The sequence below is a fragment of the Oncorhynchus masou genome, unplaced genomic scaffold (assembly GCF_036934945.1).
Source record: "Oncorhynchus masou masou isolate Uvic2021 unplaced genomic scaffold, UVic_Omas_1.1 unplaced_scaffold_1125, whole genome shotgun sequence".
Taxonomy (NCBI): Eukaryota; Metazoa; Chordata; class Actinopteri; order Salmoniformes; family Salmonidae; genus Oncorhynchus; species Oncorhynchus masou.
The window spans coordinates 89,425-108,676 of NW_027000987.1; the positions used below are offsets into that span (position 1 = coordinate 89,425).

Genomic DNA, 19,252 nt, shown 5'->3' on the forward strand with positions numbered 1-19,252 from the left:
GGGCTGGGATAACGGAATTTTTAAGCCAATCAAAAATCCGGACAGTAGTTGTGTTAACCAATCAAAATAGATCTAACTGCATCTCCGCTGAACGCTCGACTCCACTGGGTGGACTGCACATTTCTGTTGGATAGATTTGAATCTGCAATTCATAGTGTTTTTGAGTCAACAATCAAGATAAAGGTACGTTTTACCTCCTTATTTGTTTGGCCAGTCGTTGCAATTGCACATGTTGAACGAAAAAGCGTCCAGTGCTTCTGATAATGTCCACAAAAAGCCATTGAAAAAGTAGCTAGCTAGACATCCTTACTGTGCATGTTAGCTGCTAGCGCTAGCCACCCATCTCTGAGCTAGCTTTACACTCAAATTTGATGGATATACTGAGGGCAATAAGCTTCCCTAACTAACAACTAGGCATACTAGTTATATGACTGGGAAAATGTCTGTGTTTTGATAGGCAAATCCTCAGTTGGCTAGATAGTTAGACAGAGAAGACCATATGAGGTCTTGACTATGGAGAAGACCTTTCACAAGCTATGTAAGCAAACTACCATTTATGTTTGGCTACTTTACCTCCTTGCTCCATACACCCTCACCCTGCCTCTGTATTTCATCACTTTATTGAACAGCCTGGGTTCAAGTCTCTTGTGTGCCTGAAGATGGAATCCTCCCTATGAGCTAAAGCCCACCGAACCACCTCTGTTACAATTGTATTGATCCTTGTCTCCTCTCATATCTCCTCTCACCTTCCTCCTTCCCTCTCCTCTGTCCCCTATTATTCTCCCTTTCTCTCCTCGCCCCATCCCCTCTCCCTCCTCTCCACCACATCCCCCTCCCTCCTCTGTTCTTCCCCCTGTCCTCTCCTCTATCCTCCTCTCATATCTCCTCTCACCTTCTCCTCCCTCCTCCCCCATCCCCTCTCCTGTCCCTCTCCACCCCATCCCCCTCTTTCCTCATCTGTCCTCTTCTCCTCCCTCCTTCTGTCCTCCCCCTGTCCCTCTCCTCATCTGTCCTCCTCTCCTCCCTCCTCTGTCCTCCCCTCCTCCTCCCTCCTCTCATTCTTTCTCCTCTGTCCTCTTCTCCTCCCTCCCACCAGATGCAGTTCATGCTGCTGTTCAGTCGGCAGGGTAAGCTGCGGCTGCAGAAGTGGTATGTTCCCCTGTCAGACAAAGAGAGGAAGAAGATCTCCAGGGACCTGGTCCAGACCATTCTAGCCCGTAAACCCAAGATGTGTTCCTTCCTGGAGTGGAGGGACCTCAAGATCGTCTACAAGAGGTCAGAGAAAGACAGACAGACAGACAGACAAGGGCGTTAATGGTGGGAAATGATGTGCTCCTTCCTGGAGTGGAGGGACCTTAATATCATCTACAAGACAGACAGACGGGGGAAATGTGGACTCCATCTGATTGTGTTGAGGTCAATTCAGGAAGGCAATTTCACAATCTTTGTTAAAGTTTTTACTTCCTGAAATTGGCGGTTTTGACAACTAAATTGTAGTATAGTCTCAAACCACTACACTTGTTTCAATGTTGAGAAGGTTGATTTTCAATGAGACTTTGCTGCTAAGGAGGCACCCTTACAGTTGTGTTTTCAGTCAGGGGGCCATTTTGTTACAGCACTCATTCTCAGAATGGTGAAGGCCATCTGATGCTTTTGTTATTCATTATTGTCCCTGCTGAACGAAAGTATGTGTGTCAGAATGTGGCCCAAGGTTAGTGCCTTTGTTGTTTATCCCTGTTATCCTGTCTCCAGATACACCAGTCTGTATTTCTCCTGTTTATCCCTGTGTTATCCTGTCTTCCAGATACACCAGCCTGTATTTCTCCTGTTTATCCCTGTGTTATCCTGTCTTCCAGTCTGTATTTCTCCTGTTTATCCCTGTGTTATCCTGTCTTCCAGATACACCAGCCTGTATTTCTCCTGTTTATCCCTGTGTTATCCTGTCTCCAGATACACCAGTCTGTATTTCTCCTGTTTATCCCTGTGTTATCCTGTCTCCTAGATACACCAGCCTGTATTTCTCCTGTTTATCCCTGTGTTATCCTGTCTCCAGATACGCCAGCCTGTATTTCTGCTGTGCGGTGGAAGATCAAGACAATGAGCTCATCACGCTGGAGATCATCCACAGATACGTAGAGCTGCTGGATAAGTACTTTGGCAGTGTGAGTCTTCATATTGCACACTGCTACTGTTCTCAGTGGTCCTGTTGGTGTTCATGACAGTGGCCATACTGTTCTCTCAGTGGTCCTGTTGGTGATCATGACAGTGGCCATACTGTTCTCTTAGTGGTCCTGTTGGTGTTCATGACAGTGGCCATACTGTTCTCAGTGGTCCTGTTGGTGTTCATGACAGTGGCCATATTGTTATCTGTGTTCATGAGTGGCCATATTGTTATCTGTGTTCATGAGTGGCCATATTGTTATCTGTGTTCATGAGTGGCCATATTGTTATCTGTGTTCATGAGTGGCCATATTGTTATCTGTGTTCATGAGTGGCCATATTGCTATCTGTGTTCATGAGTGGCCATATTGCTATCTGTGTTCATGAGTGGCCATATTGCTATCTGTGTTCATGAGTGGCCATATTGTTATCTGTGTTCATGAGTGGCCATATTGTTATCTGTGTTCATGAGTGGCCATATAGTTATGTGTTCATGAGTGGCCATATTGTTATCTGTGTTCATGAGTGGCCATATTGTTATGTGTTCATGAGTGGCCATATTGTTATGTGTTCATGAGTGGCCATATTGTTATGTGTTCATGAGTGGCCATATTATTATGTGTTCATGAGTGGCCATATTGTTATCTGTGTTCATGAGTGGCCATATTGTTATCTGTGTTCATGACAGTGACCATATTGTTATCTGTGTTCATGACAGTGGCCATATTGTTATCTGTGTTCATGACAGTGGCCATATTGTTCTGTGTTCATGACAGTGACCATATTGTTATCTGTGTTCATGAGTGGCCATATTGTTATCTGTGTTCATGACAGTGACCATATTGTTATCTGTGTTCATGACAGTGGCCATATTGTTATCTGTGTTCATGACAGTGGCCATATTGTTCTGTGTTCATGACAGTGGCCATATTGTTCTGTGTTCATGACAGTGGCCATACTGTTCTCTCAGTGGTCCTGTTGGTGATCATGACAGTGGCCATACTGTTCTCTCAGTGGTCCTGTTGGTGTTCATGACAGTGGCCATAGTGTTCTCTCAGTGGTCCTGTTGGTGTTCATGACAGTGGCCATACTGTTCTCTCAGTGGTCCTGTTGGTGATCATGACAGTGGCCATACTGTTCTCTCAGTGGTCCTGTTGGTGATCATGACAGTGGCCATACTGTTCTCTCAGTGGTCCTGTTGGTGATCATGACAGTGGCCATACTGTTATCTGTGATCATGACAGTGGCCATACTGTTCTCTCAGTGGTCCTGTTGGTGATCATGACAGTGGCCATACTGTTCTCTCAGTGGTCCTGATGGTGATCATGACAGTGGCCATACTGTTCTCTCAGTGGTCCTGTTGGTGATCATGACAGTGGCCATACTGTTCTCTCAGTGGTCCTGTTGGTGATCATGACAGTGGCCATACTGTTCTCTCAGTGGTCCTGTTGGTGATCATGACAGTGGCCATACTGTTATCTGTGATCATGACAGTGGCCATACTGTTCTCTCAGTGGTCCTGTTGGTGATCATGACAGTGGCCATACTGTTCTCTCAGTGGTCCTGTTGGTGATCATGACAGTGGCCATACTGTTCTCTCAGTGGTCCTGTTGGTGATCATGACAGTGGCCATACTGTTCTCTCAGTGGTCCTGTTGGTGATCATGACAGTGGCCATACTGTTATCTGTGATCCTGTTGGTGATCATGACAGTGGCCATACTGTTAAAGCAGTGGTCCTGTTGGTGATCATGACAGTGGCCATACTGTTCTCTCAGTGGTCCTGTTGGTGATCATGACAGTGGCCATACTGTTCTCTCAGTGGTCCTGTTGGTGATCATGACAGTGGCCATACTGTTATCTGTGATCATGACAGTGGCCATACTGTTATCTGTGATCATGACAGTGGCCATACTGTTTTCTGTGATCATGACAGTGGCCATACTGTTCTCTCAGTGGTCCTGTTGGTGATCATGACAGTGGCCATACTGTTCTCTCAGTGGTCCTGTTGGTGATCATGACAGTGGCCATACTGTTATCTGTGATCATGACAGTGGCCATACTGTTATCTGTGATCATGACAGTGGCCATACTGTTATCTGTGATCATGACAGTGGCCATACTGTTATCTGTGATCATGACAGTGGCCATACTGTTATCTGTGATCATGACAGTGGCCATACTGTTATCTGTGATCATGACAGTGGCCATACTGTTATCTGTGATCATGACAGTGGCCATACTGTTATCTGTGATCATGACAGTGGCCATACTGTTATCTGTGATCATGACAGTGGCCATACTGTTATCTGTGATCATGACAGTGGCCATACTGTTATCTGTGATCATGACAGTGGCCATACTGTTATCTGTGATCATGACAGTGGCCATACTGTTATCTGTGATCATGACAGTGGCCATACTGTTCTCTCAGTGGTCCTGTTGGTGATCATGACAGTGGCCATACTGTGATCATGACAGTGGCCATACTGTTCTCTCAGTGGTCCTGTTGGTGATCATGACAGTGGCCATACTGTTATCTGTGATCATGACAGTGGCCATACTGTTAAAGCACCATTGCTTAACGCCAAATGATCAGATCTGTAAGACTGGGAAGAAGTATACATGTTGTTATTGGAACAGGGTCTGGTTGTTCCTGTGTCTAATGGAGCTGTTCAAATGGGTTTTACCATTTGGAATAAATACTTTGGCCTAGGAAAAATAACCTTCCAATGTGTTCCCTCTTGGTGTCTGTGTCCATGTCAGGTGTGTGAGCTGGACATCATCTTTAACTTTGAGAAGGCCTACTTCATCCTGGATGAGTTCCTGCTTGGAGGGGAGGCTCAGGAGACCTCCAAGAAGAACGTACTGAAGGCTATAGAGCAGGCCGACCTGCTGCAGGAGGTAAGACTCCACACTGACCCCTAACATCTGACCCCAACACTAACCCTGACCTCCAAGAAGAACGTACTGAAGGCTATAGAGCAGGCCGACCTGCTGCAGGAGGTAAGACTCCACACTGACCCCTAACATCTGACCCCAACACTAACCCTGACCTCCAAGAAGAACGTACTGAAGGCTATAGAGCAGGCCGACCTGCTGCAGGAGGTAAGACTCCTCACTGACCCCTAACATCTGACCCCAACACTAACCCTGACCTCCAAGAAGAACGTACTGAAGGCTATAGAGCAGGCCGACCTGCTGCAGGAGGTAAGACTCCTCACTGACCCCTAACATCTGACCCCAACACTAACCCTGACCTCCAAGAAGAACGTACTGAAGGCTATAGAGCAGGCCGACCTGCTGCAGGAGGTAAGACTCCACACTGACCCCTAACATCTGACCCCAACACTAACCCTGACCTCCAAGAAGAACGTACTGAAGGCTATAGAGCAGGCCGACCTGCTGCAGGAGGTAAGACTCCTCACTGACCCCTAACATCTGACCCCAACACTAACCCTGACCTCCAAGAAGAACGTACTGAAGGCTATAGAGCAGGCCGACCTGCTGCAGGAGGTAAGACTCCTCACTGACCCCTAACATCTGACCCCAACACTAACCCTGACCTCCAAGAAGAACGTACTGAAGGCTATAGAGCAGGCCGGCCTGCTGCAGGAGGTAAGACTCCACACTGACCCCTAACATCTGACCCCAACACTAACCCTGACCTCCAAGAAGAACGTACTGAAGGCTATAGAGCAGGCCGACCTGCTGCAGGAGGTAAGACTCCTCACTGACCCCTAACATCTGACCCCAACACTAACCCTGACCTCCAAGAAGAACGTACTGAAGGCTATAGAGCAGGCCGACCTGCTGCAGGAGGTAAGACTCCTCACTGACCCCTAACATCTGACCCCAACACTAACCCTGACCTCCAAGAAGAACGTACTGAAGGCTATAGAGCAGGCCGACCTGCTGCAGGAGGTAAGACTCCACACTGACCCCTAACATCTGACCCCAACACTAACCCTGACCTCCAAGAAGAACGTACTGAAGGCTATAGAGCAGGCCGACCTGCTGCAGGAGGTAAGACTCCTCACTGACCCCGAACATCTGACCCCAACACTAACCCTGACCTCCAAGAAGAACGTACTGAAGGCTATAGAGCAGGCCGACCTGCTGCAGGAGGTAAGACTCCTCACTGACCCCTAACATCTGACCCCAACACTAACCCTGACCTCCAAGAAGAACGTACTGAAGGCTATAGAGCAGGCCGACCTGCTGCAGGAGGTAAGACTCCTCACTGACCCCTAACATCTGACCCCAACACTAACCATGACCTCCAAGAAGAACGTACTGAAGGCTATAGAGCAGGCCGACCTGCTGCAGGAGGTAAGACTCCTCACTGACCCCTAACATCTGACCCCAACACTAACCCTGACCTCCAAGAAGAACGTACTGAAGGCTATAGAGCAGGCCGACCTGCTGCAGGAGGTAAGACTCCTCACTGACCCCTAACATCTGACCCCAACACTAACCCTGACCTCCAAGAAGAACGTACTGAAGGCTATAGAGCAGGCCGACCTGCTGCAGGAGGTAAGACTCCTCACTGACCCCTAACATCTGACCCCAACACTAACCCTGACCTCCAAGAAGAACGTACTGAAGGCTATAGAGCAGGCCGACCTGCTGCAGGAGGTAAGACTCCTCACTGACCCCTAACATCTGACCCCAACACTAACCCTGACCTCCAAGAAGAACGTACTGAAGGCTATAGAGCAGGCCGACCTGCTGCAGGAGGTAAGACTCCTCACTGACCCCTAACATCTGACCCCAACACTAACCCTGACCTCTAAGAAGAACGTACTGAAGGCTATAGAGCAGGCCGACCTGCTGCAGGAGGTATGACTCCTCACTGACCCCTAACATCTGACCCCAACACTAACCCTGACCTCCAAGAAGAACGTACTGAAGGCTATAGAGCAGGCCGACCTGCTGCAGGAGGTAAGACTCCTCACTGACCCCTAACATCTGACCCCAACACTAACCATGACCTCCAAGAAGAACGTACTGAAGGCTTTAGAGCAGGCCGACCTGCTGCAGGAGGTAAGACTCCTCACTGACCCCTAACATCTGACCCCAACACTAACCCTGACCTCCAAGAAGAACGTACTGAAGGCTATAGAGCAGGCCGACCTGCTGCAGGAGGTAAGACTCCTCACTGACCCCTAACATCTGACCCCAACACTAACCATGACCTCCAAGAAGAACGTGTGAAGGCTATAGAGCAGGCCGACCTGCTGCAGGAGGTAAGACTCCTCACTGACCCCTAACATCTGACCCCAACACTAACCCTGACCTCCAAGAAGAACGTACTGAAGGCTATAGAGCAGGCCGACCTGCTGCAGGAGGTAAGACTCCTCACTGACCCCTAACATCTGACCCCAACACTAACCATGACCTCCAAGAAGAACGTACTGAAGGCTATAGAGCAGGCCGACCTGCTGCAGGAGGTAAGACTCCACACTGACCCCTAACATCTGACCCCAACACTAACCCTGACCTCCAAGAAGAACGTACTGAAGGCTATAGAGCAGGCCGACCTGCTGCAGGAGGTAAGACTCCTCACTGACCCCTAACATCTGACCCCAACACTAACCCTGACCTCCAAGAAGAACGTACTGAAGGCTATAGAGCAGGCCGACCTGCTGCAGGAGGTAAGACTCCACACTGACCCCTAACATCTGACCCCAACACTAACCCTGACCTCCAAGAAGAACGTACTGAAGGCTATAGAGCAGGCCGACCTGCTGCAGGAGGTAAGACTCCTCACTGACCCCTAACATCTGACCCCAACACTAACCCTGACCTCCAAGAAGAACGTACTGAAGGCTATAGAGCAGACCGACCTGCTGCAGGAGGTATGTGGGCTATGTCCTAGATGAGTTGGTGTTATGACATCTCTGGTCTATGTCCTAGATGAGTTGGTGTAGTGATGACATCTCTGGGCTATGTCCTAGATGAGTTGGTGTAGTGATGACATCTCTGGGCTATGTCCTAGATGAGTTGGTGTAGTGATGACATCTCTGGTCTATGTCCTAGATGAGTTGGTGTAGTGATGACATCTCTGGTCTATGTCCTAGATGAGTTGGTGTAGTGATGACATCTCTGGGCTATGATGACATCTCTGGTCTATGTCCGAGATGAGTTGGTGTAATGATGACATCTCTGGGCTATGTCCTAGATGAGTTGGTGTAATGATGACATCTCTGGGCTATGATGACATCTCTGGGCTATGTCCTAGATGAGTTGGTGTAATGATGACATCTCTGGGCTATGATGACATCTCTGGTCTATGTCCGAGATGAGTTGGTGTAATGATGACATCTCTGGGCTATGTCCTAGAGGAGTTGGTGTAATGATGACATCTCTGGGCTATGTCCTAGATGAGTTGGTGTAGTGATGACATCTCTGGGCTATGTCCTAGATGAGTTGGTGTAATGATGACATCTCTGGGCTATGATGACATCTCTGGTCTATGTCCGAGATGAGTTGGTGTAATGATGACATCTCTGGGCTATGTCCTAGAGGAGTTGGTGTAATGATGACATCTCTGGGCTATGTCCTAGATGAGTTGGTGTAGTGATGACATCTCTGGGCTATGATGACATCTCTGGGCTATGTCCTAGATGAGTTGGTGTAATGATGACATCTCTGGGCTATGATGACATCTCTGGTCTATGTCCGAGATGAGTTGGTGTAATGATGACATCTCTGGGCTATGTCCTAGATGAGTTGGTGTAATGATGACATCTCTGGGCTATGATGACATCTCTGGGCTATGTCCTAGATGAGTTGGTGTAATGATGACATCTCTGGTCTATGTCCTAGATGAGTTGGTGTAGTGATGACATCTCTGGTCTATGTCCTAGATGAGTTGGTGTAGTGATGACATCTCTGGTCTATGTCCTAGATGAGTTGGTGTAGTGATAACATCTCTGGTCTATGTCCTAGATGAGTTGGTGTTATGGCTTTTTTCTCTCCATCTCTCTGATTCCTATATGTCATTCTTGACTTGTTTAGTTTTGTGTTCAAAGTGTTTGTCTACAGTACTGCTGTATTTAGGCTAATGTTATTCGTCTGGCAGCCTGTCGGTGGCATTGTTATTCCAGGCACTCCTACCGCCTGCATCCACATGACTGAGCTATGGGAACCTCCCCAGGGTTGGCTGTCTGAGCTCTCACTGACTGCATCCACATGACTGAGCTATGGGAACCTCCCCAGGGTTGGCTGTCTGAGCTCTCACTGCCTGCATCCACATGACTGAGCTATGGGAACCTCCCCAGGGTTGGCTGTCTGAGCTCTCACTGCCTGCATCCACATGACTGAGCTATGGGAACCTCCTTAGGGTTGGCTGTCTGAGCTCTCACTGCCTGCATCACATGACTGAGCTATGGGAACCTCCCAGGGTTGGCTGTCTGAGCTCTCACTGCCTCTGTTCATAAAGAGGGCTTCAGTCATTATTCAGCTCTCATTCATGACTACCATTAGCATGAAACACTGGAGAATCTGACTGGGGTGGGGGCAAAAATGGGGGGGGGGGTACTTTTCCAGTCTAATCCACCTTTTTCATCAGAATTGTTCCAACTAAACCTATAAAGCTGCATCATACTTTCTATCTTTTACGTCGAGCTGAAGAGTCTGTGCTTGAAGAAGGATGATTGGTGTTTTAGGTCTGATAATGTTTACTAGTTCATACAAGGCTTGGCTAACAACGTCACAGAAACGATGCGAGCTCTTCAATGGGACCCGAAGGCTGTGTGGTGATTCTGGATGGTCAGATGGCAACGATGAAGTAGGGGGACTCGTTTCAACTAGTTCAATCTCGTTCTGTCACCAGAGCTCTGTGCTTATTATGGGATGTATGAGGTTACGATATCCGACTTTTTCGATATAGCGTTAGTGATATGTTAGAGAAAGAACCCACTGAACGATTCAGAATATGAAGAATCATATTTGTCTTGGTAAAATGTATTTTATAACAATGGAAGTGAAATGCAATCACCAAAGCGCGTTACGGACACCCTTTTGTGTTTGAGAGACAAGTGCACATTTTTATTTATGTTTTCAATAAACATTGAAATACAGTTTACATGTTGTCAACAGTCTAATAAAAAACAATAACGATCTCGCTCTCCCAGAACAAGCTTGGCAAGTGGTGAAACCTGCTTATTCAGACAAAAGACCAGTCTAAGCCGACCACGTCTCTGCGAAACAACCAACCCATCTATTTGTTAGCTAACTGACTGGGCCTGGCAGTCATACACATCATATGAAACGAATGAGGTGGTAAGTGCAGCACCATGCACACAACACTAAATGCTTTACCAAGCTAGCTATCTGGCCACTGTCGCTAGTGACATCATTAACTCCAATGGATCAGTTTTCACGAAGCAGCTGCCTAGAGACCCTTTACCAAGCTAGCTATCTGGCCACTGTCGCTAGTGACATCATTAACTCCAATGGATCAGTTTTCACGAAGCAGCTGCCTAGAGACCTTTACCAAGCTAGCTATCTGGCCACTGTCGCTAGTGACATCATTAACTCCAATGGATCAGTTTTCACGAAGCAGCTGCCTAGAGACCCTTTACCAAGCTAGCTATCTGGCCACTGTCGCTAGTGACATCATTAACTCCAATGGATCAGTTTTCACGAAGCAGCTGCCTAGAGACCCTTTACCAAGCTAGCTATCTGGCCACTGTCGCTAGTGACATCGTTAACTCCAATGGATCAGTTTTCACGAAGCAGCTGCCTAGAGACCCTTTACCAAGCTAGCTATCTGGCCACTGTCGCTAGTGACATCGTTAACTCCAATGGATCAGTTTTCACGAAGCAGCTGCCTAGAGACCCTTTACCAAGCTAGCTATCTGGCCACTGTCGCTAGTGACATCATTAACTCCAATGGATCAGTTTTCACGAAGTAGCTGCCTAGAAGTAGCTGCCTAGAGACCCTTTACCTACGAATCATGCTAACCATTTAGGTTACGTTAGCCAGCTAGCTAAAAGTCTATCTATGGGCTGTATGCAATTATGGAGAGTGAATTAAAAATATATATATATATCTTGCTGTGGCCATCTGGCTAGTATCAAAAAGGGCATTCTGCAACGCTAGTGCAGCTAGCTAACATTGACTAGACCGTAAAGCAACACACACAGACATCCATTGCCAAACAACGCTATTGCCATCTTCTGGTTTGGAGTATTTTAACGGAGGCTGAGGACTTCGCTCTGTTCGGAGGTGCTAAGTACTGTCGGCAGGCAAACATGTGACAATCCTACCGATGTGTCTGAGCTATTATTGATTAAATACCTTGTTAACAGCCCAATTTTTGAAGCCACAACTAATGTCTGGATTGGACATTTTGTGCCTTTCCTTTATTTCTCATTTGGAACACAGGAGGTTGGTGGCACCTTAATTGGGGAGGACGGGCTCGTGGTAATGGCTGGAGCGGAACGGTATCAAACACATTATTTTATCTTTATTTAACTAGGCAAGACAGAACAAAGAACAAATTCTTATTTTCATTGACGGCCTAGGAACAGTGGGTTAACTGTCCGCTCGGGATTTGAACTTGCAACCTTCCGGTTATTAGCCCAACGTTCTAACCACTAGGCTACCCTGCCGCCCCTCATGATTTGATAGCCTTCAGTTCGCTCCATTGCAGCCATTTATTATGAGCCGTCCTCCCCCCAGCAGCCTCCCCTGATTTACACCAGCTGGTCTTGCGGTCAGTTGTATTCAAACAGTGCTTTTCTCTCTCTCTCCGTGCTTCACCTCCTGCTAGGATGCCAAAGTAAGTGTTACATCTACCTGATATGCGTTATTTAATCGTGGCGTTGGAGCGGTGACTCAAGTCATTGCATTTAGGCTTCAAACACCTGTTTCTTGTATGCACTCCATAAACCAATCAAACGGGTCCATCTTCAGACTGACGACAGTGTCTTATCCTTCTCAACTGTCCTCTTGTCTGTTCCCTCCCTCCTTTAGGAAGCTGAAGCCCCACGGAGTGTCCTGGAGGAGATTGGCCTGACATAAACTCCCTCCATCACTGCCCCAACTATCTCTCTCTCTTTACTCTCTCTCTCTTCACGGGGGCCCCTAACATCTTGTTCTCGCTCCTTTAATGTGCTGTAGTGTTGTCTTGTACTAAAACTCTTATCATGTTGTGAAATGTTACTTGTGCCAACTGTCTGTTCCTTTTTTTTTTTGTGCCTCGTCAAACACTCACCTTTTGAAACCCCTGGAGTTTATGCAGCCAGTGGCCACAGACTACACCAATAATAACTGAAATCTCACCCACCTTCCTTAAGTCAGTGTTTTTGTTGTACGTGACATGTCCGTGACGGGCACTTTAACTCCAGTCTCGTCTAGAGAATTTAAAACAATTCAAAGTATATCATAAAGAGTAAGAAACCCCATTGTTCACAAGTAAAGTAAGCAAAACGATGTCAGTATTTTTAAAAAAGTGTTACAGTTTAAAGTATTCACGTGCATGCTTTCATTGTTTGACCAAAGAACACTGTGTTATAATCTTATCGTTTTGAAGATAAATGGTGTTCAGGGGAAAATATGTGCTCTCTCAGGGTTGGGGTCAATTCTATTTCAATTCCTATCAATTCAGAAAGTAAACCAATTTACACTTTTTACTCATTGAAAATCATTGAATGAAATGTGCATTGGAATATCAGTGTATTCCTGAATTTAAATGGAATTGACCCAAGCCTTGCTCTGTATAGCCTGAGTCCCAGATCTTTGTGCTGTCTTGCTACCTCCTGTGTCGTTCAGTTGGGAAGACAGCACAAACACACCTGGGACTCCTCCCATTCTGCATGCTTTAAAAGGCAAGGGAAGAGTAACACCTAGGACTCCTCCCACTCTGCATGCTTTAAAAGGCAAGGGAAGAGTAACTCCGCCCACTCTGCATGCTTTAAAAGGCAAGGGAAGAGTAACTCCGCCCACTCTGCATGCTTTAAAAGGCAAGGGAAGAGTAATTTTAAAAGGCCCACTCTGCATGCTTTAAAAGGCAAGGGAAGAGTAACTCCGCCCACTCTGCATGCTTTAAAAGGCAAGGGAAGAGTAACTCCGCCCACTCTGCATGCTTTAAAAGGCAAGGGAAGAGTAACTCCGCCCACTCTGCATGCTTTAAAAGGCAAGGGAAGAGTAACTCCGCCCACTCTGCATGCTTTAAAAGGCAAGGGAAGAGTAAAAAGGCAAGGGGAAGAGTCCGCCCACTCTGCATGCTTTAAAAGGCAAGGGAAGAGTAACTCCGCCCACTCTGCATGCTTTAAAAGGCAAGGGAAGAGTAACTCTAGTGAAAATGAACAAAAAGGGATTCTGTTACTAATCGAACTTCTATTCGTCACACAATGTTTTAACTGTCAATGAAAATGCATTTAGGGCACGTGATTCGTAGCCTGGTTCTGAACTGAATGTGAAACTGGAATATTCTAGTTGAATCATAACAGGCCACTTGTTATTGAGGAAGGTTGTGACAATTGAAGCACAAATCATGAGGTACTCCCACTATATCACTGCCTGTGCTTAGTGCACACGGACATGACCAGTTATTGAATTGTTTACAAAAACCATGGGTTCAAGAAGCCTAAAACCTGTTGCAATTCCCTGTCTACCGTACAGACTGCTCCTTTACCAATGACCAGAATGGTGTCCTGTGAGAACACTTGATGTTCTCTTTCAGCTTGTACTGTATTTGCTCTTTAACTGTGGTGACATCCCAAAATGGCACCCTATTCCCTACATAGTGCACTACTTTTGGCCAGAGCCTATGAAGAAGTGCACTATATAGGGAATAGGGCACCATGTCTTGCTCCTGTGTACATTATGAATCATTTCAAAGTATTGCATTTATTTTACACAGATAACTGTCTCTAATTCAGTTCTCTCAAATACTGTAAATCATTAAAACAATACATGTCTATGGATTAGCAGAATGGTTGTTTTGCCTGGCCTTTTTTTCACAGAAAATGTCAAGTGTGGAAGAAACGAGGTTCAATTGTAGGTCAAAGAGCAAATGCTCACGAGTTACTTTTGGCAATAAAAATACACAATGTATAAAAACTTTTAATTGTCACATCTTACATTTGGAACAAACGTAACATTTGTGAAAGCTAGGTTGAGCAGTGCATTGGTGAAGATTGAAAACAGTCAATGCATAAACAGTGTGCAATTCAAAATGGCCATAGCGGTCGTGGTGAAGTCCATACAGAACACATTTAATTCCGCTATGGGTCATCATCGTCAGGGGAATCAGGCAGCGTCTCAGGTCCATCCTGTTCACATTCCTCTTCAGGCACACTGGGTAGAGAGGGATACTCCTGCTTGAGGAAGATACTATGGGGGTCTGGGGAGAGTGCGTTTGCCTCAGGAGTACTGTTGTCAGTGGCCCCAGGAGTCTGAGCGATGTCCACATCCCCAGGGCTAGGAGAGGGGACAATAGGTGGACAGGGATCCTCAGGCTCCTCCTTCACCTGGGTCTGTATGTCTGAAGTGACTGCATTGGCATTATCAAGAGACTCAGACAACATGAGACTAAGTATGGTATTTACCCCAGCAGTCTCCTGGGTAGTGTTGTCTACATCCACAGTCTCCTGGGTAGTGTTGTCTACCTCATGAGGAGTCCGTGTACTGCTGTCTACAAGGTTTGGAGAGGGTTTCTCCTCGTCCCAAGACTCCTTCCCTGACTCTGCAGATGAACTCTGACCCCCAGCCGACTGGCTCTTTTTGTCCCTCTTGGGTTTCCTCCTCTTGCTCTTCTTCTTTTTGCTTTTTTTGGAGTGTTTATGGCGTGATGGAGCTGTGTCGCTGCTGTCGTTGGCTGGCTGCTTGTCTTTTTGGGATGTTTTCCCGGGGCTCCTGCTCCCCCGTCTCTTCCTCTTAGAGGACTCTCCAGGGCTCCTGCTCCCCTGTCTCTTCCTCTTAGAGGACTCACCAGGGCTCCTGCTCCCCTGTCTCTTCCTCTTAGAGGACTCTCCAGGGCTCCTGCTCCCCTGTCTCTTCCTCTTAGAGGACTCTCCAGGGCTCCTGCTCCCCTGTCTCTTCCTCTTAGTCTCCAGAGGACTCTTCCTCGTAGAGGACTCTCCAGGGCTGGCTGATCTGGATCTCCCCCTACTAGCCTCTGTGGGTGAACCCCTCCACCCCTCTCTCTTGCTCCCATCCCGCCGGTCTCTGTCCCTGCTCCTGCCTCTGTCCCTCCTATCTCTGCTCCTGTCTCTCCTTTCTCTGTCCCTACTCCTCGACCTGGGTCTCGTGCTGGTACGACTGGTCCAAGACCTGTCACTCTGAAGACTCTCTCTCCTTTGGGCTATTCTGCTCTCCCTGCTCCTACTCCTCCTGCTCCTCTCCCCGCGTCGGCTCTGTGACCTCTCGGTCCACGAGGAGCGGCTACTCCTCTCAGAGAACCGGCCCCCAGCGAAAGACCCGGTACCCCCTCCTCCCCGGTCGGGGGACATGTGCAGGTCCCTGTCTGCCTCCCAGAACTCATTTCCAGGGTTACGGTACACGTGCAGGAAGTTGCAGTGCTTTCCTTTCGGACACTTCTGTCGGTCAAACAAACCTGTGGAGGATCACGGCAATCAAACAAATACTAGGGTCTTAAAAATATACACAACTTATGACTAGCATGATTCTGTAAAAATCCGTGTAGGTAGGTGTATTGTGGTTCTCAGTTGTACTTTCGTGTTCCATTCACTCACCACATATAGCAGTCTTCCATCTGGTGACAGGAGAGAACTCACACTGGAGCTGTTTACCAGCGTACCATCTTCCATTGAACATCATGAAGGCCTCTCTGCACTGCTCCTCTCTGAAGACACAGACAGCAAAGAGAAAAATAGACCGTAAAGATACACTACTTGATAACTCAAAATTGAGAAACACCATTGTTTCTATGCCTACAAAACTTATCAGACCATTTTCACAAGCTGCTTAGTTTACTTACGTGTCAAACTGGGCATAAACATTTCCTCTCAAATGTGGCTCAAAGTTGCAGCTGACCTGAAGACAGAGACAAAACGAGAGAGGAGTTTGATGCATTGCCCCTCAGAGTGGACAGGTCTCCTTTCCATTGAATCACTGCTTCCAGTCCAGCAAGACAAACATCATATTCACCTTAAACTGCACCACCTTGCCAGCAGTCCTGAACTCAGGAAGTACATCCTCGTAGAAATCCACAAACTGCTGTTGTACCTCCTCCTCGCTGTGCTCCAGACAGGCGTCTGTATCGTAGTCGTCCCGTGACCTCTGGTCCATCCCGAAAGTCGCAAACATCCCCCGGATCATCAGAGTAGGGCTGGACGGGGGGTGGACATGCTTACGAGAGCACCTGACCAATCAGGTAAGCAGAAGATTTCATTAGTTAAACGCTAATATAAAGAAAATATGGTATACAAATGACTGTGCTATGCAGTATTCTGAAAGATGAGCCTCATTTAAGGAAAATTAACAAGAATGCACTTCACAGGACTCCCTGGAAAATGGTGGTGGACTATCCTAGCTAAAAATTAATAATACAAATAATAATAGTAATAATATTAAAAACAAAAAAATATAAAAATACAAATAAAAAATAAATTAGAATTATAAAAATACAATAAAAAAAATGTGTTCCTATTTAGAACCATTACCAACCTGTCGCCGAAGCGGCAGGCTCCAGTTTTGAGGAAGAAGGGGCAGTTAGCCCGGTCTAGCTCCGTACCAAAGTCTGGAGCCTCAGGGTTTCTCCAGGGACCCCCATTCTCCAGCTACACGCAAAACAGGAAGTAGAATAGGTTAGTTTCTGCAATAATTGCAGAACTCATCCTTGTGTAACACCTCACTGCTTTACAGAACAATGTTCCGTCACAGACGGTCAAGACTCCAAACATAAACTTGATATGCAATATGCATTTGGTCTGGTTTTCATACCTGACTCTCAGCCTGGTCCAACATTTTCTGTACAGCTTCCTATAAATGGTGCAAACATAGGATGGGCTGGTGAAAACCTGCAGTGGCATATCTGGATATCTGTTACTGCAAGTCAAGAATCTCTTACCAGTGGGTGAAAGCGGGGCCACAAAATATGCCTTTGTACAAAGACACTAGACATAAGAACTGCAAAAAGGTGTGTGTGTGTGTGTGTATTTTGTCCCTGAGAATATGAGAATAACCAGAAGACACGAGGAAACAAATCCACAGATAAAAGATACATCCTTGTCCCATGGCAGCACAGACCTGTAGGAGTGTCCCTCTTTGTGTGTATCTTAGTTAAGGTCTTTGTGTGTATCACAGTTAAGGAAAAACACGTGGATAAAAGTGGATGTCTGAGGCAAAAATGACTGTGCAATATTTCTTAAGTTAAAACCATTGTGTGACCAAAATACAAAAGGAAGAGGATATGTAGCTCTTCCATTGTGCGTTTATCCTCCTGGTGCACGTTTCACCTCTCTGTCTCTCTTCTCCTGTTGCTTCTGCTCCTTCTCCTCTTCCTCTCTCCTCTGCTGGGCCTCCCATTCCTGCTTTATCCTCGCCTGCAGACATGGAAAGCGGTTACACACATTATTTCAGTGAATCATGGGGGGGTGGCACCCTATTCCCCTTATAGTGCACTTCTTTTGGCCCGAGTTCTGGTTAAACTTAGGGAATAGGGTGCCATTCTACATTGTGACAGTTCTGTACCTCCTCTTCCTCCTGTCTCTTCCTTGCAGCGTCTTCCCTCTCCCACCGGAGTCTGAATTCCTGCTGGGCCAGCCTCTCCCTCTCCAGCCACTCCTGGTCTAGGCGCCGTCTGAATCAAATCAAATGTTATTTGTCACATGCGCCGAATACAACAGGCTACCGTGAAATGCTTACGTACAAGCCCTTATGCCTTAACCAACAATGCAGTACAATAATTGTTTTGTTTTTTTACTATCAAAATATAACACAATACATTTACATAACAAGGCTATACACAGGGGGTACCAGTACCGAGTCAATGTGTGGGGGTACAGGTTAGTCCAGGTCATTTGTAAAGTGACTATGCATGGATAATAAACAGTGAGTAGCAGCAGTGTAAAAACAGATTGGGGGGGGGGGGGGTGGCATTTGATTGGTTGTTCAGCAGTCTTATGGCTTGGGGGTAGAATGCTGACTTGGCGCTCCAGTACCGCTTGCCGAGCGGTAGCAGAGAGAACAGTTGATTGGAGTCTTACAATTTTTCGAATACAGGACACATGGAACAATATTACAGACCCTGAAACAAACTGCCATTGCTTATCAACTTAAAACTGTAGAAATATTTGCTACCTTTCTTCCTCAGCCTTCCTTTCATCTTCATCATCATCTTGTTCTGGTGGAGAATCATCTCCATTCTCTAAGTGTTTAGGGAGATGAATTAGAGCTCGTCAGTGGATGGTTAGACATTCAGAATACATAGTCCCCGTCGGGAATTATGCTGATAAACAACTGGCTAGTAGTAGAGAGAATATCATGTAGGATTTTCAAATATAACCACTGTGACATACCACCAGATTCTCTGATTTGGGCTTTGGCGAGGGCTTGGCGTTTTCGTTTTCTTCTTTCTTTCTTCTTCAAAGATGCCCTGCGTTTTTGACTGTGGGGAAATATAACAAGGCATCGGTTGTCTAAGTTACTATCTATTCAGTGTTTGTCAACACAGTCACTGCGAGCTTGCTAACGTTAGTTATCTACTTGACTACCGTAACTAGATAACTTACAGCACTACGGTGTGATTCTTTGGCACCACCATGCATATCAATTAAATGTACATAACATAACAACATCAGATTAACGCCAATTATCTTAACATACCCCAATGAGGTTGTTGACACGGCAGAAGGTATTGATGCTGCCATTTTGCAGAAAACTCATTCAATTCGTCAGGGGTCAAAGTTGAAAATTTCCCTCTTCGTTTGAAATGTTTGTCAAAATCGTTTCAAACGAAAATGACTTGCACCGTATGAATCGTTCCGTTGTACTGTTGCCATAAACTTTTACATTTCTCTTCGAAAATGTTCAGCGAACGCATTAATTTTTAGATTGTTCGATGATAAATCACTTCCTGGTCATGTCTGCGCACGCGCCGTTACTACGTTAAT

At 46.5% G+C, this 19,252-nt stretch overlaps 2 protein-coding genes across 3 annotated transcripts; one reads left to right on the forward strand and one right to left on the reverse strand.

The window, feature by feature from the left end:
- Window positions 1-33: 33 nt before the first annotated feature.
- On the forward strand, window positions 34-13,149 carry LOC135529247 (AP-1 complex subunit sigma-2). 2 transcript variants are annotated; one of them, XM_064958092.1, is made up of 5 exons: window positions 34-183; window positions 1,097-1,275; window positions 2,054-2,162; window positions 4,925-5,062; window positions 12,147-13,149. In XM_064958092.1, exons 2-5 carry the CDS (start codon window positions 1,097-1,099, stop codon window positions 12,192-12,194), a joined length of 474 nt encoding a protein of 157 aa, XP_064814164.1. In that variant the 5' UTR covers window positions 34-183; the 3' UTR covers window positions 12,195-13,149. The 2 variants fall into 2 exon arrangements, with proteins under 2 accessions (XP_064814164.1, XP_064814165.1); XM_064958093.1 differs by lacking the exon at window positions 12,147-13,149 and adding an exon at window positions 10,300-12,140.
- A 1,075-nt stretch (window positions 13,150-14,224) lies between these two features.
- LOC135529234 (U2 small nuclear ribonucleoprotein auxiliary factor 35 kDa subunit-related protein 2-like) lies at window positions 14,225-19,224 on the reverse strand. The gene is made up of 11 exons (XM_064958079.1): window positions 18,966-19,224; window positions 18,659-18,747; window positions 18,441-18,507; window positions 17,832-17,940; window positions 17,597-17,683; window positions 17,082-17,120; window positions 16,806-16,918; window positions 16,287-16,500; window positions 16,117-16,172; window positions 15,872-15,981; window positions 14,225-15,732 (listed from the first exon to the last, which is right to left on the reverse strand). Exons 1-11 carry the CDS (start codon window positions 19,007-19,009, stop codon window positions 14,402-14,404), a joined length of 2,259 nt encoding a protein of 752 aa, XP_064814151.1. The 5' UTR covers window positions 19,010-19,224; the 3' UTR covers window positions 14,225-14,401.
- Window positions 19,225-19,252: the final 28 nt, after the last annotated feature.